Source organism: Solenopsis invicta, chromosome 12, assembly GCF_016802725.1.
Source record: "Solenopsis invicta isolate M01_SB chromosome 12, UNIL_Sinv_3.0, whole genome shotgun sequence".
In the NCBI taxonomy this organism is placed as follows: Eukaryota; Metazoa; Arthropoda; class Insecta; order Hymenoptera; family Formicidae; genus Solenopsis; species Solenopsis invicta.
The window spans coordinates 13,244,562-13,268,613 of NC_052675.1; the positions used below are offsets into that span (position 1 = coordinate 13,244,562).

General features: G+C 41.2%; 1 protein-coding gene across 2 annotated transcripts; it reads left to right on the plus strand.

The window, feature by feature from the left end:
- Positions 1-3,307: 3,307 nt before the first annotated feature.
- On the plus strand, positions 3,308-23,369 carry LOC105198199 (probable serine/threonine-protein kinase DDB_G0267686). 2 transcript variants are annotated; one of them, XM_039456228.1, is made up of 3 exons: positions 3,308-3,485; positions 18,810-20,022; positions 20,107-23,369. In XM_039456228.1, the coding sequence occupies exons 1-3, from the start codon at positions 3,468-3,470 to the stop codon at positions 20,490-20,492; spliced, it is 1,617 nt and encodes a 538-aa protein (XP_039312162.1). In that variant the 5' UTR covers positions 3,308-3,467; the 3' UTR covers positions 20,493-23,369. The 2 variants fall into 2 exon arrangements, with proteins under 2 accessions (XP_039312162.1, XP_011163153.1); XM_011164851.3 differs by having other exon boundaries at positions 18,810-23,369.
- The last annotated feature ends 683 nt before the right edge of the window (positions 23,370-24,052 follow it).

Genomic DNA, 24,052 nt, shown 5'->3' on the forward strand with positions numbered 1-24,052 from the left:
AATTTTTTTTACCAGGGTTGATATAACAGCATTTTTTATTATTATTAATTTCTAGACAATAGCAATGCTGATAAAGACAGCATTATAACTACTTAAACAGCTCGAACAACATAAAAGTTTCGTTTATTACTCTTGTCACAACATCGCTGGGTCATGTCGGAGCCAAGACGATCAGCTGAGCGCGCGGCAGAAAATACCGCAGCATTGATAATGAACCCAGGCACGTGCCTCTGCTCGTGTGGAGATGAATCGATGCCTCAAGAAGTAATAACATCGTGTTCCACGTTCCGCACGGCGCCGCGAGCGTATCCATTCGCCTCGTCTTTCCATTGATGATACCGAGAGCAAACTCGAATACGCCTCCATCCGACCTAATGAAAGTAAAGTGAGTACGATTTCTTCCTGAGAAACCGGCTTCGCGATATTGGCATAAATCTCGGAACGAAATAAGATTCGTTGCATTACATCGCTATTTATTGCTATAAAATTTTACGATAATTTCGCTGAAATTTTAAAATCTGCCGCGTATCGCGAAAGTCGTCGACATATTTCTGCGGAAATCGAAATCTCTCTAATAGAGATTTCCACCGATTTTATACGGTACTTACATGAAGATGTAATTAATGCAATTAATCTCGGTGTTTGCATGATCACGTCCTTTCTATTGCGAAGAAATCAATTTAAAATTGTTTTTTTTTTTACAATCAATCCAGATTTATCAATGCGCGATTGTCCACATTCGCCTTCATTATTACGAATTCAACGAGCAGACAGACACACCGAATCGACGACTATACCGATTATGCTAAGTGTTCTTCCGTCCATAATATACAACGAGCGAAAGCGTATCGCCATCTTCTAGACTTCACATAGTGCAGATGCTTCGTAACTGTCTTAAGAAATAGGAACATCAATTACCCCGCGACTCTCCCGAATTAATATACATCGTTCTCGCGGCGGCGCCTGAATATGATATTAGCCATTCCACACGGTCTCTCCTTCACTTTCTTCTTCTCACCTGGTGCGCACATGTACTCGCACTCGTCGTCCTTAAGAACCGACAGATTAACACCGAGCTCATTTCTGCCGATATTATATTATCAGCATTCGCTGCGCGATAAAACCGCCAGTATCATGAATTGCTGGACATTAGATCGCTTCTATTTCATTCTCGATCTCGCAGAGATATTTATCAGAAAATCTTGACATCTCGTTTGTTTCATTTCTTTCAAATGCAAATACTATAAATGAAAACAGGATGGAAAAATGAAAGTGAATGGAACGTAATAAGCGCTATATATGAAATAAGTCAATGCTATTAATAGTCTAGAAGAAATACTATTTTTCCATTTTTTTTCTTTTCAACCCTTTCACATATAATTTTTTTTATTAATATGCATTTAAAGATTTGGGGAATCGCAGACTACAAAAATGAGATTGAACATGAAATTTATGGCGGATTCAAAAAAACATATCAGATTCAAAAAATAAAACATTAAATTGTAATAAAATTATTTATTATAAATATTTCTTTCTCGCATCTATAAGTTTCAATCAATAGCATTTCACCATCAATAGTTATTTCTTCTATTATAAAAACATGAAAGGCTTGAACTGAATATTAAATGTGTTTATACGTTACGCATAGGTAAAATAAATATTATCGGAAATTTGTTAGCTCAGTTATATTTGAGGAACTGCTATGCAAACATAATAATATTGCTTATTATTTCGAATCTTCCATAGTACGTCCAAGAAATTATCTACACAAATAATATTTCACGATTGCATTTATATCACAATATTTTTTAGTTTAAGTTTAAATTTACTTTGACAATTTACTTCAAAACAAGCAATTAAAATAAACTTAATGTTTACCGAAGATATGATTTTTTTTAAATACTGATAAATATTAGACTCGAAAAAGTTAAAGTGCCAAAGTATCATTTTATTATAAATTTAAAATAATCATAATAATTATAAATTTAAAATAAATTAATAATAAATTTGTTTATAACAATAAAAGCTTTAACAATATTATGCAGAAAACTATTGAAGAGTCAAAATTGAACCTTTAGAAAATTGAAAACAAAAAGTAATATATAAATGTGATAAATGTAAAAATAAAAGAATCGATAAAAAATGTGTCTCATATGTGATATGCTGTAATTGAAACAGTTAAAATAAATTTCTTTAAAAAGCAGAGTTAAAGCATTGTTTTACAAACAAATTCATATTTTTAATCGTTTATATCGACAAAGACATTGCGTATTGACTATAGTAGTCCTTAGTACTGGCTGCATTATATCTTGATGAGTATCGATACATAGTGATTACATATAAACGTTCGGCCAAAACACTGAAAAATAGGGTTAAATAGATTCCATAGAATCTATTCCATGGTATTTCGCATAACGTCAGTTTCGAATGTATCTCTAATATATTCGCCCACGTGTGCAAATTTTTCTCACGACCCTGCACAATCTGGTCTATCGCTCGATCTAAACTTTCGTATGCCAATCAGCCATGCGCGTTCACACAATGCACGTTATTTGCACGTACTCCGTCGTAATTAAGCAGCGCACAACAATGAATTGATAATGACTTTTGCCGGATCTGGAGCACAATAAAGTTAAATAAACAGTGTTATCAATGAAAGAAGTATACACGCACGACCAGTTATATGCAGTCCTAACGTCCAACGTACCATTTAATCGCAAAAAAATTGCACGATAAACTTCACACGACCAACCGTTGTCATAAACATGCCATGTCGTGAAATAAAGGATCCGACTGACAGAGATGCATACCGAAGAGGTATAACATAACATACGGAAGAAACGTATAAACATGCTATATGCCACAACATGCCGAATCGTTTTAGAGTGGTAATTAATATGCTGCTGCACGCTGCTCATTTGCGCAGCGAATATCCCGAGGATATTCTATTATCCTATACAAACCGCCTTTCCATCATCATATCTCAATAGACGCTGACAATCTAATTTGGCATGGGGCGCAACGTGGGGCGAAGCGTTGTCTTAAGCGCGCGTACACAGAATCGTTTCTCACGACCCTGCCCGATCCGATTCCCGTACTCCTTTCGGAGATCAACGTGTCTCCTCTTTCGCGGTATGGTATTCACGCACATTTACTACGTTTCAACCGTACACGCAACGTGTACTGCGAGAGATTTCGCAAGCGCAGCGGGGCGCGGGCCTGTTTGGCAATGGCCATGTCGCCAGTTCTCCCTGGGCACAGCCGGAATCTAATTCGCGGGTGTCGCGGTGTCGAAGAGGACGTAGCCCGCTATCCGACGACCGGATCCCCACTATGGGCAAAAGCCTTCTGGTAGGTTATAAAGGATCGAGCACGGTACTATACGGCTGCACTCTCTCAGTGAAACTCACGGAGGACCGTTCCCCGACAAGTAGTACCTCCCCCTCCTCGTCAGCGACGCGTGCACCATGAGGATTATATTGCTGGTACGTGCCAAATTATTCGGTTATTTTTTTTTAACACCTGCTTCTCGTTGACCGTGTTCACAACTCGCGGTTAATCGGTTCCTTACCTTCGGGAACAGCTTTCAAAAATCTTAACGTGTTACAATTCTGTGCCTTGTTTCCTTTTAACATTTGTATTTGACTTAATGCAACTCATTAAATTTGTGAAAAATTCAAAGAGAGAAATCTAATTGATTAAAAGTTATATTTCTAATGTGTGCTATAATTATAAGACATTACAGACGAATATTACAGCATACTGCCAAAAAGCTTTCAAAAGTAATAAGTGCACAAGTGCAACAAAACTGTAAAAAAAAAATAATTTTTTTTAGTATTCTATTTGATGCATTTTGTGCAACAATATTGCCTGGCAATAAAATTCTTTACGTGTTTTTTTTTAAATTATTTAGATCGTTTTGTACACTATGCATTATGCGAATTAATTGTTTAACCTTTTTTTCATAAAATTGACATATAAGTGCTAATCATTGATAATTACATTTGCATTATTAATAAGATTTTAAAATCAACATGAATATTACATTGTTTATTCATTATTGTGTATTTATCCACTATCATAATTTATCGTGGATATATAGTTATAGCATAGTCTAGCGTCAAAACGTATCGTGGATTAATATAAAAAACGTTTACATCCTTTACATTAAAATATATTAATCGCAACGTCTTAACAATTATCCGATCATTATCCTGTGACCTACATCAAATTAACCGTAATTAACGCAGGAAAGTCAGAATCTCGATAAGATCTACGCGGTTCATTGTTACAATTTGCGCGCGCGCGCGTGTGAGGGAATTTTTAATTCATAGACTGCGCGTGATTAACAACGGAAAGTGAATTGTGTCCGCCCACTCGGGTGTACTGAGCATTGGCCACGAGAATTTTCGTTGGAAATCCCCCTTTTGTCGTTCGCGCGCGTTCGTGCGAAAAGACGCGACGGACGCTGCGCGCGAGAAGAGACCGCTGAACTAAAAAATTCGCAACAGTTTTCCCGCGAATAGTCGCGAATTAATTGTATGCCGCAGGCCAAGTTGTTGACATCCGTCCGTTGTCTTAACAAAGCCGCGCCCGGACGGTTGAGTAATCTTTTGTTGAATGGGAAGCAGACTCGCGCATCGAAATCCGCGTCTTACGAGCGCACTACGCGGCGCGCTACGTGTCTCGTTACAGCCCGAAAAATCTTTCGCGGTGACTTACATCCTTCAAACAAGCTCATTAAGTGCTCTATTGATTGATAGTGAAAGTTCCGTTCGTTACATTCCGATTGCAACAGCTAGCGTTATCTTATAACTGGTCCATGCTGTGTACCGCTGGTCCACGGTTTACCATTCTCGAGCCGAGATCGATTGGCAGGATGTCTCTTCCTGTATCTGTGCAGAGAGTTCTTACGACGGCCGGTCAACTTTGAGTCAACGCAATTGAAGCTAATATGAATATTGTCGATTACTTTCGCGCGTCTACTCAAACGCGCATAATAAATCTATTACCCACGTGTGTTCTTTACGCCCATAAACAGCCCGGCCGTCTGTCAGGCTGTTGTGGGAACAGTTTAATAATTACCGATTTCACCCGTACGCTCGCAGCGCAAGCATAATTCGCGAATCGTGCGAAGAAATGCAGGAGGATATCAGCGCCGTCGATTTCTCCGATTCCTTTTCCCGCGGCTCGGCGCGTGAGGCGACAATTAAACGCTTATTAATAATTCACGAGAGCGGGGGCTTCTGTATCGCGATCGTTTCCCCGTCTCTCGAGTTTCATGACCCGATCTCTCGCTCGTTCGTTCGTTCGTTCGAGGAATTAATCGCGTGAAACGCAGACGCAGACAATTTCGCACGTGCATCCGCGCACTTACGCCGTCGACGAGGTGGAAGATAACTCATTGTCAGATGCGGATGCATGCGTGAGCGAAACGAGCCTCGAGCTCTCCGAGACCAAGAAATCGGTGCGATCGAACGATCGGCGACCCGGAGAAGTGGCCTGGCGTAGTCTGATTATTGGCACTTTCACCGATTACACAAATATGGGACGTCTGTTTTCGCGAAACTTTTCGCGGCGATACGACGACGCACGAGATCCCCGACGCCGACGTACGCCAATCGAGCGTGTTCCCCCCGCGGCAACGGGTCGATACCGCGAAGGCAGAAAGTGCACAAAGGCGCATTTTTACTTTCCGCGAGACGAATCAAGAGCACTTCTCCCAGTTTTCGATACCGGCAATCGCGAGAAACCGCGATGGAAACGTCGGTTTCCAATGACGCAGCTTGTCTGTCGTGGAGATCGAACGCCGAATCGAGCGGCGGCGCTTTTTCCTCACTCGAACAAAGTCGCTCGGGCACGAACGGCCGACGTACAAATCGTATGCGCGATTCGCGATAAAAAAGGGATGAAACTGAGTACAAACGACTTGTCTTCGACGGCGATCGTCGTCGTCGTCGTCGAGAAACCCATTTTCCCGGAGCCGGCGTGATAACGACGACCACGACGAGATGACGGAGAGAAACTTCGGTAACGCCGAATTGCGAAAGCGAGGCTAATATATATAATAGGAGCAGATCTCTCGCCCGCTTTCAGCAGTGATTCTTCAGCGATAAACGATCCCCGAGAGAAGACGAGCGCGCGAAGGCTTCGTTCTCTCATTCGCCACGCGTCTCTCGAAGATATTGACGCGCCGAAGGCACCTAAAGCCATTGTTGTGGAGCACGTCACTTTACGGCCTCCTTTTTACCGTCATTACGCAACAGGAAATCGATTACCGCATACTCCTCAATTATATCGGCTCATCGAACACCCGTCAATTTACGAACGCGCGCTTTCGATGGAAAATCGGGTGCAATTTCGGAGAATTCATTTTTTTTTTGTTGCTGTTACAGAAGACGCGGAATAACTATCAGTGCGCTTCTTTAAAGAAAAAAAAGAGGAGGAGCGAGGAAAAAACGATGTAAAGTTTCGCAGTAACTGTGTTAGCTCGGGCTAATTAGCATTCCGAAGCGGGTTTTCCCGTTTTTGCTTCATGGCGGCAGTCTCATTAGGCGGGCCGGTTCAGAAGAAAATGTGAGAGCAAGAAATATATCGCAACACACGGGAGGCTGGCAAATCCATAAATTAAGGGCATGCCGATCTTTCGAGCGACTCCGAGAGCGGTCGCTCCTTTCGAAACGCACCGCGCCGCCAGTGTTATAATTACGCCCGGTATTGTGGATGCACATAACCGGGCGAACGCATTAAATTTGCCGCATAAGGTGGGGTGGTTTAGAAATATCGGGTAGAGGAGATCATTGCGCGCACACACGTACACATCCCGCGTAGCGGGACGAAGCTGAAATTCGCGATGGCGTCTTGCGATATAGGAGAGATGGAACCCTCCATTACGATAATGAGATTAATTTGACGTTGATCTTCCGCATGGAAATTTGTGTGGGTGTTGCTCCTCTCGTAACTTTCCATATTCGACATTAAATAATGCTCGTAATTACCTTCCAATTAATTTCAGCTGAATTCTATTGAAGCAGAGTTTGGAAATTATAGAATTAATTAAAGGATAGAAAAAAAATAATCTATTCATCAGTAACTAAGAGTCCAGTTTGCAAAAATTCCTTGACTCTTCAAGTAATTCCAAAGAAAGAGAAAAAGAGCAATGTCGCCTCAACATTCTTCGTTAACGAATAATCAGTTGCAAATTGATGAAAGAACCGGTGCCGTGAAATAAAGGTGCAGTGAAATATTGGCGAGCCCCAAATTGCGCGCTTATTAATCTGCTTTCAACTTTCCCGCGCGGCAATCTGAAAAAGCATGTAGCCGAATGACATTCTAATGATAAAGAAAAACGAAAGTCGGAGCGCCAGCGCGCGAGGCTGGCTGAGCCGTAAAATACGAAACGTGAGGCTTGGCGTGAGGTTTCGTCGACCGAACGGAAGAAAGTGAGAGCGAATGGAACTCTTAACGCAAATAGATCGCCGGTGTGGTCAGCGCAGTTTTCAGAAGACAAGGGCACGCCATGTGCCTCGCGCGCCCCATACCAATGTGCGCCCGATGCCCATACGAAATGAGTCACGTTCGCTCTCGCCGCGCCGCGCGCGAAACCACCCGCGCGAGTACTCGAGCCTCCGAGCACCTTTTGCGCGCCGAGCACCGCCTTTGTTAACGCCGAGCTCGCGCGTGCACACCGCGTTGCACTTTCAAATACTTGTTTCGACCTTACGTGAGAATAATCGCGCGCGCGAATCAGCGTTCCCGTTCATTCTCTCGCGTAGAAATGAAAAAGCGGATATTTTTGATGAGCTGTACCTTTGCCAAAATACTAAAAAGAAGACATTTCTTTTTTCTAATATTTATTTTTAAAACGTTTGATATTTGTTCGATACGATATTCCGATTTTATTTTGTATTTCTAATGATTAATTAAGCACAAAAGAGATACGTTTGCTCAATTATGATGAGCTTTTATTTACGGTTTCCTATCGACAATGGTCTCCATCGTCGATACGTATCCACTATATTTCGAACGTTTACATTAATCTTCAGTGTATATGTTATCTATATAAAATTGTCTAGATAATCATCTGGACAAAAGAATAGTTTTATCTTATCTTTATCTAGATTATTACAATGCATATTATCTTTATCTTAGATAAAAGACATGTCATCTTTTTTCAAATTTTCTAAGATAATATGAACAATGACGAGAATGAAGCATTGTTCTTGTAAGTTATCATTTATCTTAATAAGAGAATTTTTCAAAATGATAACGGAGTTGCGTTCCGTAATTTACTGCCAGTATAAGAAATCTATGCGTAACATGAATTATAGATATTTTTAGTACTGGTTGTATATATCAGAAGACAGCCCAGATTACACAGATCAGTAGCAGTACAATATAAAAATTACTCCAAAACTGTAAATTCGAAAACTTTTACAAGGAATTTCATTAATCATATAATGTGAGTTATATCTTCCTCCTATTTTTAAGCTTGATTTTTATTTGCGTATTGATTCCAAAGAGAAATACTTTTTATCAGATTAGATTATTTGAAAAACTTCAAAGAAATAAAAAATTAGAAATAAAAATATGAATTTGTTGCTCCTATATCCTAAATTGTTTTGATCAATAACAATAATATCTAAAAATGTATCTAGATGAAATTATATATAAGTTTATCTTTTATCTGTATAAATTAAAATAAAATCACCTTGATCAAATCTAAGATACATTTAAATGTAATTCATCTTTACCTAGATAATTTTAAGTCGCCTAAGCGCAACATTGCTTATCTTTATACGTAAATCTGTGTTGAATAAATGCAAAAAAAAACTGAATATTAGAACAATAGTACAGCGTTAAATGTCAAAAAATATATCCGAGTAAAAAACTTTCCAAGGCCAAAATAAAAAACTGTTTTTTAATGAACTTTTTTTCAAAATTTCTAGTTTCTTTTCATTTTTATCTCTACTCTTGCGTTTTCTCACTTCCGGCGGATACGCCGAAACGCCGAGCGAACGAGCGACGACGATAAGGTTCCGTCCGCGTGTCTTCTCTCGCGTGTCGATCGAGTCCTCAACTCGAGAAAGTCATCTTCCCGTCGCCGTAGAAAGACAGCGCGGGAAAATAACGGCGCTAGGTAATGAAAGCTGTCAGGTCGATTCTTTACGCGGCGGTCCACATCCTTCTGGCGTCCTCGTCGGGGCCGCGTTGGACGTAATCGGGACGCCTTACGCGTGTGACTTTCGCTCGTTGATAAACGTGGGCGCTACACGGTTGCTCGGTACACTCATTGTTGTACGTCGGTTATCATTGGCAATCTACACACCGTTGCTTCTGCACTGCGAAGAGACGCGAAGACAGGTGTCGAAAGTGATGGAAGAAAAAAAAAACGTCGTCTTATTTAAATGTCAGCGTTTCAACAGTGGCGCGGATTAACATATCTCTCGCACTATTCTTTGCTGCAGGCCAGAGATTGCCTGTACGAGCAATCTCGTAACTTTCTATCGTCGCAAACACTTCTTTCGCATTTTTCCTAGACACACACAATTTCTCGGCGATGTGCGTTCGACACGCCACACGAATATCCCGCTCCCAACCAGCGCGGGACCTTGAGATGCAACCCTCCATCCACCTTCCGGTGGGGGGCGATCTCAATTCTGGATTGCGTCAAACAGGGTTACGTCACGATGTAATTACGAAGGCGATAAATTATTTGGGTTGCTTTCGTCATCCGTCTATCCTTGCCAATGTTACTAATGTTCGCTACTATCCGACTCCCGTGACGCGGCGGATTTTCTACGGCTATTTTATTCGTCCTCGTTGCTCGCCGATTGTCGTGATATGACAAATCTGACTGGCGACGCTTCGATGATCCCTAGATATGTGAGAAGAAATTCAATCCGCAAGGCTGAATGCGGTCTCAACACACCCGCGATTATATTGCCGCTGAGGATTAATTTCTTATCTTAATCATAAGCATTTCTCCTTGAGCATCAGTTGTATAAGTAATAACCTCAGACTGAAATTGCATCGACGCGTGGTTTAATCATAGCCAGAAGGATCCGACACGGATATCGCGTTTCCCCGTTCGAATTGACTCATACCTGCGTCACACAGCATCCACACTTCCACTTTTCTACAACTCGCGCGAGTGCCTATCCCGGAAATAATACTCTACTCTCAGAACTTTCCGCGTGCTATTTATCACGCGTGCTGATAAATAAAACAATTCACGGACGTTCTCATGGTTTGTGTTTTCGTTACGTCACCATCTTCATTCGCGAACAGAATGTATTGATACCTGTGTAAATAGCGTTCGGAGTATCTCCCCTTCCTGGTGCCCGCGCGATGCAATTAATCATGCCGGGCTTGAGATAAAGCGGATCCGATACGGCCGTCAGTCGCTTTACTAATTACCGATAATAAACGCTGAGTTAATCAGAAACGAATTCACGATCGGCACGCAGCTTCCACCGCTTCCGGAAATCTGAACGAGGAAAGTTGCAGGCGATTTATTCTAACGACTTCCTAGCGTGATACGCGAGAGGAACGTTCACCGTATCGGTGTCCGCGCGACCGATCTACATAACGTGTACGGACGTACGTATGCAAGAGGGCGTGTATATGTATATGTGTGTATGCGTGTAATGAAATCGAGAACGCGCGGCTGCTTAAGCGCAACCGGTCTCGTCGCGGATCTTATTTTTCTTTTTCTTTCGAAACTGACGCGTCACCTTCACCGTGAAAGGAACCACTTGTTATCTTGGCTCCTTGACGCCGCGCGCGCGATCTTACTGTTCCATTTGTCTATTTAGCTCGAGACCGGGACCAGTGTAACAAGTATTATATACGTATAGCAATAATTTCCCGTAAGCGCGCGCATTCGCTTTCAACGACTTCCTCCGATTTTTTTTTTTTTACGTGAAACGACGTACAAACAGCGCGCGTTACGAGATCGCCGCTAATCGTAGATCGGTAATTGGCTCTCCCGCTTGCATGATTGATCCCACGCGGCGGTACGAAGTTCTTTCATTCTCTAAAAACCCACGGCTAGCCGAGTAAAGTGGATATTGCTTATTAATCGTCTCCCGCCATCAAATTGTACTCGGCGTAAAATTGAGCGATTCTGGATCTTGCCGGCAAATAATTATTTTGTCGTTACGTAATATATCAAAGACTATTTCTTTCGTAAAATTGTGAAAGAATAATTGAATATTATACCAAAAAGTTTCCTTAATTGCGTACAGTTTTTAAATCATTCATTGTACTTACAACTAGTCGCTGAAAAAGTTTAGTAATAATAATAAAACTAGACTAAATGAGTTACTGAAGCCTTGTTGAAATAATTTTAATTAAATACTTTGTTAATATAACTAAAACCAACTAAACACTAATTTTACTTTCTTGATTGGTTACTATTATTAGAAAAGGAGGTGACATTACAGCCCCCATTTCCATTTTGTACATACAATAACTTTGTTAATAATTAATATTTTAATTGGAAAACTTAATAATTATTACATTACACTGAGAAAAAAGTCAAAATATTAGTAAACAAATGTTATTTTGCAAATGTAACATTTTGTTCGATATTTATTGGTTATAAAAAGAATTGAATTGTGATGACAAAATATACATTTTTGTGAAATATATTTTATTTCAATAAAATGTAATTCATTTTTTTGAATTATTATATTAATTAGATTATTAACTAAATATAACATTTCACTTTGCTGTATTTAGAGTATAAAGATTTATTTTAGGAAAATAAATTTATATCTTACAAATAAATTTTTAAGTATTTTTTCTCAGTGTGGTCAATGTATTGTTTAATCAATTCAAAGTTTAATCAATTCAAAGAAATATTCATTACTTAGGATGTCATTTTTAAAATTGTGACAACATTGCATAATGAGTCGAAGAAAAGAAGCGGAAATGTGTCCTCCTTCCTTACCAAAATTGATTTCATTTAAAAAGCACAGTGTCTTATTATAAAGTTATACATCGATTCAACACAAGGAGAAAATATATGCAAATGTATGCATGCATATATAATTTTCCGCATAGACTATAGTACTGAATCCATAATACGTAATTTATAATGTAAATTATAGATTAGGAGAACTATCATCAAGTTATCGAATAATTACTTTGATGTGAAAAAAATGCCTGTTGAGGCGCCAACGCACTTAAGGGATTGCGTTAGAAAATCTCATGCTATTTATGTTTAACTTTGCATTACTCGAGATATGTGTAATCAAATAAAATATTAAATAACAAAAAAATACTTAAGTCTACTTATATTTTCGTGATAATACACCAAGTTTAAAAAGAATAAAAAACTTTAAAAAAGTTTTGAAATGCGCGAAAGTACAGTTGAATAAGTTTATTAACTTATATATATTTTTAATATACAATACATAATATATTTTTTAAATTAAATTAAAAAAGATTTTAAATCAAATTAATATTGATGGCTTATAAAATATTAATTTAATTATCTTAAAAGTGACATTAAAGTTAAACTAATTTCAGTTAAATTGTAAAGTTAATTTTGGCAAACATTATTGAAATTAAATTAGAAATTTCTAATTTTTTAAAGTTAAATTACTCAAAACTATTATAATATAAATCATCAAATAAATTTAATATTTTATTTGTAATTTAAGTTTATATGTAACAAAAAATATAGTTTCTTAAGTGTATTTTTTTATAATGTTTTTCTTCTACATAGATAAATTTGAATTTACAATAAAAGTTAATAAATAAAAATTTATGCGTTTTAAAAATAACTAGTTAAGGTTAAAAATTAAATCATTGAATATTAAGATAAGTTAAAAGTTAACTTTCTGACTTTATTATTTAACTTTAACTTTTTAACTAGATACTATCCAATTCTACGCGAAAGTAAAAATAACCTGTAACAAATGTCGATTATTGTTTATTAGACCCACTGCACTAATAACGGGTTACTACACAGATGATTCCATCAGTAATCTAAAATTCGTCATCGTTTAATAACAGAGATATTACGTGAGTGATCATGCAAGAGCCATATTATCTTCTCTATGTTCGTATATAATATTTACTATACTTTTCTATACACATTACTGAATAAGCATCAATATGCTAAAAAAATAAAATTTGTTAGCTATTATCAGATTTCTTTCTTTCAGTGTATTTTACTTTTTTTTTAGTACTTAAAATTGTCTTGAGTACTTGTCTCGTGCCTCTAGATAGGAAGAAGACGCAATTTACATAGCGTTGCTCGCAAAAACGTCGCGGAAATGATCGAAATCGAAGATACGAAGTACGCGCTCAATAAGCAGGACGTATGCTTATTGAGCGCGGCGAACGCGGATTTGCGCGGCGCAACGATTCTTCCTTTCTCCAGACAGCTTCGGGCGCGGGAGCTCGCTCAGACGAGGCGTGGTGCGCCGTGGTCGATTGCGCCCAACTGGATCGGACCACGGACCGAATGTGTCCGTGCCTCTCACTGTGTGTGACTGGCATGCCACAACGTTGATTACAGAGCCCTACCTCGGCGTCACGATTTTCCTCCTAACCCGAACCAGATGGAGGAGTCATTAGCCTATGTACACGCTTTCAATGGTCCGGACAGTTGCGGGCGCGTATACCGTGGCCGACGATAATGACGACGTTGCAAGTCTTCTCGTCGATTTCGTTGGTAGCCGGCCGCGAGCAAGCGCGCGCCCTCCTCACGGGCCCAATGATCGCGAATCGGTCCCCCTACCGTTTGGTGCCGACCGATAGACCTTTGACCGATAGACCTTTCCTATTTTCAGGAAACGCTTGAAAACGCAGCCAATTTTGTTTCCCTCAAATAGTCGGTTAGATAATCGAATGGTTTATCACGAACCTAATGATCGGGGGAGGATCGAAAGATCCAAGACCCGGAAGGGAATCGGCTCTCGCGAACTTTGCGAAGCGGCTCTGAAGAGCTTCGAGAAAGCGACAACGCCCGTCAAAACGTCGACGATATACGAAGGAAAGTTTCGCGCAAGTTCTCGTGAAAATTCTGCGTAACGATTATCTCCTCCTTTCTCCTCGCTTCGCCGATTTAAAACCGATTGGTTCGCAGAAGGTGACGAAGGTGGGATAACAGAGCTGGTACAGCTCTATGAATGGCTAATCATCTCATTACAGTTCCTGACTCTACGTTCGCAATTGAAATCGCGACTGCGCGCGGGCTCCGGCTGTGCAATCGCTTATGAGAGACAACTTTCGCATGCTTCTCGGCCATGCTTGCGACACCGTCCCATTTGTCATGTGCGCGCCGAATTAAGTCCGGCGGGTGTTTCGTCAGCGCGCAACGCGCTGCTGCGTCGTCTCTGCCGTCGTCGTCGTTGACGACGTCGAAGAAAGACGCCCGGCATTTTATCACGAGGCCGACTTGGAAATTAATCGACTCACGCCCAAGACCAGCACGCTGCAGTCATACCGTATCGCTCGAAAGTCCCAGGACGTGCCTTCCCGTCCCAAGGACGGCGGATCGTGTGCCAATGCGCAATCGTCGAATATTTCCCGATCGGGTCATCGCGAAGTCGGGCGAGTCGATCTTATCGACGCTCGTAACGGCGCGCGGAGCCGCTTCGAGGAACGAACGTTATCGCGCGCGCGGAATCTAACGACTACCTCGTACATACACATCCGCGTCCGGAGATACTCTCTCGTTATTCTCGGCAAAACGGCGCTGACAGGGAAAACAAAGCTCGGTTTACGGACGACGATAAAAATTTCGAGGCAACATGCTGATTATGTACGCATTATTAACAACATTAATTGAAGCGGACGGAGATACGAATCTATAGAATGTCTGAGAAAGTAAAAGGCTCATTAATTCTCCACGCATCATTATATAAAAACGTTAGTGCCTGCGTTCCTGGCACTTTCGATTGACCCAACGTCCGCGGCAATCAGAGAATAATAGACATTTTTTTTTCTTCTTCTTCTTCGCATGTCTATCTTTTATATTATTGCATTCAGCGAGAGTCTGCGCGGCGTTTCCTGTGGGTCGTCGCTAGGTGTGGTTAACCGCCGCCTGTCTTTTGTGCCGCGCGCGCGTTTTGCTCTCGACTTGGTTCAAGGAGATCCAGAAGCGACGGCGGTGGCGCGGCCGGCAACGACGGCGAAACATGCGCGCCGAGTTACGTTACGACGCTCTGAATCTGAATCTCTTTCTCTCTCACGGTAGGCAGGCACGCTGGCCGCGCTCCTTGCCAGCCTCGCCCCGTATTCGGGTCAGCCGAGTAGTAGAAATTACGTAACACGTGTGCGCCGGGGCGGTTCCCACCGAGAGAGCCGCCTTACCGGAAGTCGAGGCCACGTTTTGTCAGAGGACGCACGGTCAGCGTCTCGCGAGAGGAAAAACGCGCGTGAGCGTTTCGCGTATCCTGTACGCGGGATACGCGACGCGAGTGAGGAATGCCGAGCTGGGAAATATCGAAAGACCGTTTAAATAATGACTCATAACGCATGAGAATGATAAGATAAAAAATCTTGCGTTACATAAATCTCGCGGCACGTATCTCTCTTTTAACGAATTTGCCAATAAGTATTACATCGTTCATTCCATCGCGTCATTAAATCCACATATCTTTGTGATCTTTACTTCTCGTGGAATTGGATATCGATGTACACAATAGCAATATCGTACGCTTTCCGTGGGGTATCTGTGTAAGATCAGATTCGATTCGTAAGACAGATAATCGGGTAGCCAATAATTCATAGAGAAATTTCAAGTGTTTGCGGTCGCAAAATTCTAACCGTTCTAGACGGAATTTGCCGTAACAGACGCAGTCGTGGAATCAGAGCAAATCCAGATGTAATCTAGCAGGCTACAACCTTTTACGGCGTCGACCAGGGCCGTGTACGCCACACTCGTGATCTCGAGTACTCGCGTACTCGCGTACACAAACGGCCGCGCGAGGCCCGAGCGTTCGGTCGCGTTCGAGCGAGCGATAAGGAATTTTGCTCGCGCATACCGCTCGCGCGCACACGAGCGTTCACTGATCCGCGAAACTCGCTCTCTCCTCGCTCCATCTTCTGCTTCCTATTGACTATAAGCGTACCTCCGTAACGCGGATCCGGCTTCGTGCTTGGAAACCAGACTGGCCGACTAGGCCTGTATCCATTTAGCCCCGAGTGGCTCCAACAATTTCGATTACGTCTCCTCGCGTGACGCGATAAAACCACGTACTTATCTCTTCGACGCGAGTAAAAGATCTCGAGCGTCTGACAAGTATTGTACATTTCTACTTGACGCTGCGTGTTAAGTTTCCGTTGTTTGTCAACGCACATAAATATCAATGTTAAAGCATTGGGATTCTCAAGTTCTTCCATTACTTGGTAAATTTACTTCCCTGTGAAAAGTCACATTAAATATATTACGTTGCATAGAACGTAAATGAATAAGTGTCAATGTTTATATAATTTGAAAAAATCGGATTTCTTGAAAATGATCAAGTTTACTATTATTTATTATTCCTTTTAGAATTATTTATCGCCCTTTAGGTCATATAATTCTTGTCTGAAATATTTTTTTATTAATTGCTTCGTACTCAAGATATTCCACCGTTTCCATTGTTACCAAAATTTTACTCAATTTAAAAATTAAAAATATCTTGGCTATGCATTACGAACTGAAAGCTATCATGTAAAACTTTTTTCTTTAAAATGCTGGTAGCATCTTTGTTAAATTTACGATCAATTTAATTTGTGATACTTTGTCTAGTTTCAGCTTATGACTGCGTTTTAAGTCCAACTATGTACAACTATGTACAAACTATGTAGTTTTATAGAAACTAAGAATGTATTTACGATTCTATATACATATAAAATAATATTAGTTATCAAAGATTCCGTCTCAACAGTACTTGACGTTTTTTAATTATTTCTGTGACTTAAACGATACATTTAAACGATCTGTTTCAAATTATTATTGTTTAAAAATTTCTCTTTTTTCCGTAAATAAATAACTTTTAAATGAGCAAGTAAATCTAAATAAATTTTTGCATAAACTTTTATTACAGTTTTATTATAGTATACGTAAAATATTTTTAAATTTAATTTATAAATGCTACTTCCGGGGCGACACATTATCACGCAGCGTCGTGAGTGAATCCTGGCCTAGATTCAAACAGTTTCCCCATTTTTCGACAAGTATACTAACAAGAATTTTTTGAATTAAGAGGTAGTAGATGATAATTGTGAATAAATTGTAACAAAGAATTGGAATAAGGGCTTGAAACTTGTGTATAATCGAAGTGAAAGATTAAAGGCACTTAAATTTTTCTTTATCTAAAGGGGTTAATAGGAAAAAAGCAGAAACGTGATCAATCCTGCATACACTAAATATTTGATTCTTGCAACTTGTATTGTTACTCTTGGGTTGTAGTCTTTGTTGTCCTTGACTATGGTCACGTACAGTGTCGTCTGTCTCTTGATACTCTCTCTTGATATTATTAAAGAGATATTCGTGCTGCTTTTTAGTCGATTTTCAAAAACTCTTTTGGGAGAACAAATAAATATTTTTAAAAATTTCTTTTTGCCTCATATTTATGAAACTTTTAGATAAAAATTCTTACTTTTTTAAAAAAACATGTTAATAATGGAGTAATGATATGTCTAATTCATCTCTGCATTGTCTGCACAGTTCATCATAATTCTGGATTTTCCAGTAAATTAAAGTTGAAAAATCAAACGTTAATTTAATCAATACACTTAATCAATACATTCAATCAATGAACTTAATTAAATTAATTCTTTAGATTAACAAATCTGATTATCTTAATTATAAAAATAATCTAACAGTATTTTCTAGAACTGCAAGAAAAAAATGTCTGATTAAAAATTATTTATATTATTTATATAAATAAGCTAGGATCCATCAAGTAAATGATTTTCTTATTAAATAAAATTTTTTTTGTTTTAAAATTTTTTCAGTGTAAATAAAAAACTAAATAACTTTTAAACCAATAAAAGACTTATACTCAAATTTTATATAGATATTTAAACAAAATAATAAAATGATTTATTAAATTTTTAAATTTGTAGCAATACTCTAAAATATAATACCACAAATCCTTAAGCGTTTACAGACTTATGTTTACTCTTTTTTAATTCTCGATTGATAAAAAATAGATCCCTCAATATTTAACTGAATATTTATTTACATCATGCATATTCGCGGAAAAAATAGTTTTGCTAAATGTCTAAAAATTTACTTTATACCAATTTGAAAATAATTTTGTTAAATTATCAAAATAATCAATAATTGATAAAATATTAAAATTTTTGATTAGTAATTATGCTTGAGCATTTCATAATTATTTTGATGATCCAATGAAATTTTTGCATCTATATGTAACTAAATTTTTAAATACATTAACAAAACCTTCTTTTTGTGTATATGTAATAAATAAAAAGTACATTTTCAAATTTTTAGAAAGTAGAAACTAGTGATGCAATATCAAAATATTGTTTTCCTGAATAAACCGAGAAGTTTTTAAAAACAGATAATTTATATGCTTATTCGATATTATCTAGATTAAAAAAAAAATTTACATATCGCGATTTCTATTAAAAAAAAAAAATGCCTATTCTACTTCCCGTTTTCACTTTGAGAAACTTCTCTAAAAATTTCAATCCGGACGGCAATAGCGCCGACCACTTTCTTCCGTGTGCAACACGCGTAACGTCATATCAACACGTTAATGATCATATCCCCGCGCACCGATCGCTACAGCATATGTTGTCTATTATAGTAAATTCTTCTTCATTGCCAGGTAATCCCGGCGTGTCTACTCGCCCTAACGGAAGCGCGGCGAGTGCAGATCCGACCTCGCGTGACGGATTCTCAAGTGTACTACGAGGAAGCGGACAATCAGGCCGCCGAGGATGATTTCGACACTGTGGCGGTTTATCAACCGCGCACCCGCGCGCTTCCTTCGCCACGATCTAAGGATGCGCTGCACGCATCGAAGCCGCCACCGGTGCAGACAATAAGGAACTACAATAAGGTTAACGATGACGGGTCCTTCACCTTCGGCTACGAAGCTGCCGATGGTTCCTTCAAAGAGGAGACCCGTGGCACCGACTGTGTCGTGCGCGGCAAATACGGCTACATCGATCCGGACGGCAATAAAAGAGAGTTCACTTACGTCTCGGGTAATCCCTGCGACCCGAACGCACCGAAGGATGAGGAAGAAGAGGAGGAAAAAGAAGAAGAGGATCTGCCTGGACCGGCGAATTATCCCGTCGTCAGGCCTGTACCTCGACCCGTAAGACCCACGTATCAGCCGACCACCACTCGTGCACCCACTACAATATTCCAGACCGAGTACCAGCTCGACGACGACGCCAGCCAGGAGTTGACCGAAGATGATCTGAAGCCGCAGCTGCGACCATCGGCCTTTAGAAGACCTTCGACCATAGTGCAAGTCACGCCCTCCACCGCCATTTACGAATCTACGCAGTCCCACAGTCCGTCTCTCTTTAGGCTAGCTTCCACCCCCACGGCCCAATATCAGACTACTGCGTCGCCCGTCCTCCGTAGCCAGCCCACAGTCACCTCGAGCGTCTATCAGTCGCTCGAAACCACCACTCGTCGACCAGTGACCCGTCATCCCAGGCCCCAGTCGGTTGCGATAACCCCACGACCCCACGTCGCCCAAGTAGCCGCGCAATACGTCTCCCCTAGTAGCACCGAACGTCCTAGCAGTCTGCTCTACACCCAGACCCATCCTTCGGCCACGATATCGCCGTTGCGCACCACGACCGCCGCTAGCACGCCCCATCTCGACTTTGCCGCCGAGCTCGAGCGTTACGTGAACACGGTCGGATCGCACGTTTCCACCCCCGTTGCGAGGCCGCAGACCGCCCAAGCGTCGCCCCAAACCAACTCGAGAGTTAAGCTGACCGGTCAGACGCCGGTCACCGCCGCCTCTGCAGCCGCCGAGCCTATCTACCAATCGGAGCTCATATACGATCCCGCGACCGGTCAGTACAATACCCAGCTTTATCAGACACTGCCCCAAACCGTGGGTGACTTTAGCCTCAGTCACAAACTCCAACCGTTCGTAGCCCAGCCCCATCAGTCCCTACTCGGCCTGCAGCAGTATCAGCAGTACCAGCAGGCCCAGCGTCCAGTCTATAAGCAGGCCCAGTCGGCTCCCACCCCGACCGTAGCCCAGCCGCAGGAGGTGCTCTACAGGAAGCAGCAGGCGCAGCTGCTGCAACAGTCTCAGCAGCTTTACGCGCAGCAACAACGTCGCCAGCAACAGCAGCAGCAGCAGCAGCAGCAGCAACAGCAACAGCCACAACAACCTCACAGGCTTCAACTGCTGGAGTCACAGAGAGAACCCCAGGCGTTCTATTACGTCGCGCCCTTGAAGGCTTCCACCGCCACCACGTCCCTTTCAGTAGGTCAGATCGATCAGTTTCTCCGAGGTAGCGCTAATAACTACTGATGCAATCTGAATCGCGATTATTAAGAGATCTTCCTCGGATCTTTGAATCGCCCTTCGTCGATATTTATCATTCGGTATTGCTTCGAGCATCCCTCGCGAGCTAAACCGCCGAGGATCTCGCGCCGGTTACATCATAACGTTGGCCCGTGCGTACACACAGAGGGTATTACATATAAGAGTACATGCATTATAATAAAGTATATATCTCACGTGGCGTCGAAGCTGGGATATATAAAGTATATCGCCGAGTGAATGGCACGCAAGAGCGCTTCGATGCACGCGTTGTACGCGGGGAATGCGTGTGCGGTATATAATCGTCGCGACACGCGAGAAAGGCGATGAAAAGTATCGCGATAAGGTCGCGAATTTTTATCATCATTGCGCGCGCATCGCGTCGTCGTCGCACGAAACATCGCGGGACTTTCTGAGAAGTACATTCAAAGTTCATTCCCTTGTCGAACGGATCGCGCGCGGTCTTTCCGTAATTCTCATTTTGCAGCAACGTGGGATTTTTCCAATTACCTTGTTCTCGATAGCGCGCTTTCATGCTTTGATAGTCGTACTGTAATTGTATATATATAGCGCTCGCTCTTCCGTCCAATGCGTGTCTCGAAAGCGTTCCTGCGCTATCCGCTCTCGTCTCGGCTAACGCGCGAACGACAATATTATATCCGTCAACGGCGCAATCGGAGAACAAAGGTTAAAGAGATTAAAGTATGTGATAATGGATGGAGGAACCGCGCGCGCGTACATGGTTACATGGTTAGTGCAGCTCGTAACAATAACCCGGGGAGAGCCGAATGGCAAAACGTGATACGTGACAAAATTTAAATCTTCTTAGATAATCATATCTTTCTATTTATTTCTTTTTTTTTCCACGATTTCCCAGTTGAATAATCTCGTCATAAACCTCATTCTCTCCGAAAACACACGACGAGAAAAAGAATTATTCGAGCGTGCCTCAGGTATCGTTTCGGTAACCGACGGCTTGTTGAAACAATGCGTTCATTAAGAACGGCGAAATTTTATTTATTCGCGCGCGTCGAGTTGACACCGACGAACGGGGTTCCTTCCGTTTCTCAGGCCGATTCCGAGAACACCTCTCTTTCCACTCCCGGTATCGTGCACGTTTATGAGGCATGTTAGAGAGTGAAAGCCAACGACCTGACGCAATACTCATGCACGCATGTACGATGTATTACCGTGGCAATTTCTCGCAGATCCCTAACGCCGTATACTGTCGTAAAGGTATTATATCCACAGAGGTTCCGTGATACAAACGGAACACTTCGTCGCGCGGCCGCGGACCTTTTATGCACGACCCCGTAAGCCCGAGCCACGTAATAATGCTCGACTCGATTACAAAACGTCAATCCGGTGCAACATCGAGTCGCATGAAAGGCGAGTGAAACGCGATCAGGCAAAAGGGGATAATTAGTCGAATCAAATCCGCCGGTGTTTCGAGATACTTTCGATTAGGCAGGCAGACAATATTGCACATCTCTATGTCCATATTGTGTCATGTAGTGCATAGAATGCATCTCGACATGGTGATATGCAATTGATTGTTACCTCATTCTCTCGCCTATTTTAATCTTTCACTCAAAAGTCCAACAGTCTGCGTAAAGTGTTACACGAGATCAATTATACGCATCGCTAAACTTTACATTCTTCGAATTGAAGAGTAATTTTAAATCTATATTTTCAACGCTTGTTCAACTCAACTTGAAATTATCATGCGAATCGCTTCTTTCAATGATGCAACTCGTCGCGACAATCGCGATAGAAGCTTCTCTGTTGATTTAATACGTCGTAACGTTTCTTATATACTTTCGAATGTATCATCGCAATCGAAATTCCCAGGATCGTCCACTTCGTTACGTCTCTACGGGAGTCTCGCGATGCGAACGTATCGCTCGCGTTTCAACTGAGTAGTAATTCCGATATTCGATACGCGGACGTCGGTAGGAAGTGTGCACGGCCTTTTGCAACGTGAAATTTTGCAAGCTTGCCGCAAGTAGGGTTCACCGCCGGGGAAACTGCAATACACTCTTATCGGCGTAGTCGAGTTTGTAGGGACAACATTCTATTCGCGCCGTAGCCGCCGCGGACTTTCTATTTGCATTCTCTGTCACAAGTGTGAGAATCGATTCCAGTTTAATGCGTTCCGCCCGTTCAGCCCGCGGAAATATATATATATCGGGTCCGAGAAAGAAACAGCGATAGGTCGCGTACGCCGACGAAATCACTTTTACCACGATCACTCGACGGTCATTAATGAAAACTATACAAGGTTTCTCGGAAAATCTCTCGTGTATTTTACGTCATTGCAGATTTAATGAATCTACAACTAATTTTTCTTCAGCAAAGTCTTTCAATAATTGTTAAAACAATCTCGAGAGATCGTTTTAATAATTATTACAAAGTCACGAACGCATTAACGCTCAATTTTTTAATTAAACGCGAAAGTAGAACTCACGTATGATCGATCGGAAAATGGTTTCAATTTACAAGAGCTGTAATTGACAGCGTCTTTACAATCCGTATTCCCGTAGAACGCAATTTTCGATGCACATTTCTGAAGAGATTTATGCATCACCGCAGGGAGATATGTCTTAATCAATGATTTCGTGGTTTAATCGCAATCACGTCGTTGCTATAACGGGCTCGGAGCGGCGGTTGTCTACTCATACTGTAAATAATACTCGTTAACGTTAAAATGCATAGCGACTACTTAGCAATTCATACGCATAATTAACGATACGACAATTGCGCATAAATCTTCGTAAAGAAGAGTCTTACAGTTACGTTACAGTTGTTTTCTTTTTGTATTATTTGTAAGCATAATCGAAAGAAAAATATCAATGCGAAAATGTGCGTTGCGCTGTCACTTTATTTTCCCCCCAATCCCCCCCAAGTATCATCAACCACTTTCGCTCGTTGGAATAAGCATCGCCGAACGGAAATGCATCCAACGCGCACGAATGGAGATCGAAACGGGCGTGTCGAATGTTTGTTTATGATAAAATTACAGCCGTGGCAAACACTCGTAACTCGTAAGTAACTGTGGGTGCTTTGTTATTTCCGCGTTCCTCCATAAATCTGCACATATTGGAAGAAGAAAGCACACGCGACCGTGCGGCGTTTGTAATAATTAAATTTCATTACATACCGTCGCACGTTACATGTGCGGCGCACTAATATAATTTATATTATATTTTATTATGAAACAAAGAAAGTGAGAAGACACACACTTATTTATTATCTCGCCACATTAAAGCCACATTATTTTAATTTGATGCCAAGATTACAGATTGAAGCTTGTTTATATGAAACAAGTGAGTAGATTCTCACAGATAACAATTACATCGACTCTCTCTCTTGTTTAATAGAAATTACAAACGCTACAAATTCCCGCGTCCCTCACCCTTCGCGCGAGTGAAATACTACCTCGATGGTATACGACTTGACGGCGGCGGCCTCAAGGTGTTGCTGGACATGCGAACGGGCCATTTTTACGAGGTGAGAGAATAACGGGCCGACGCCCGGCGGGGCGTGCT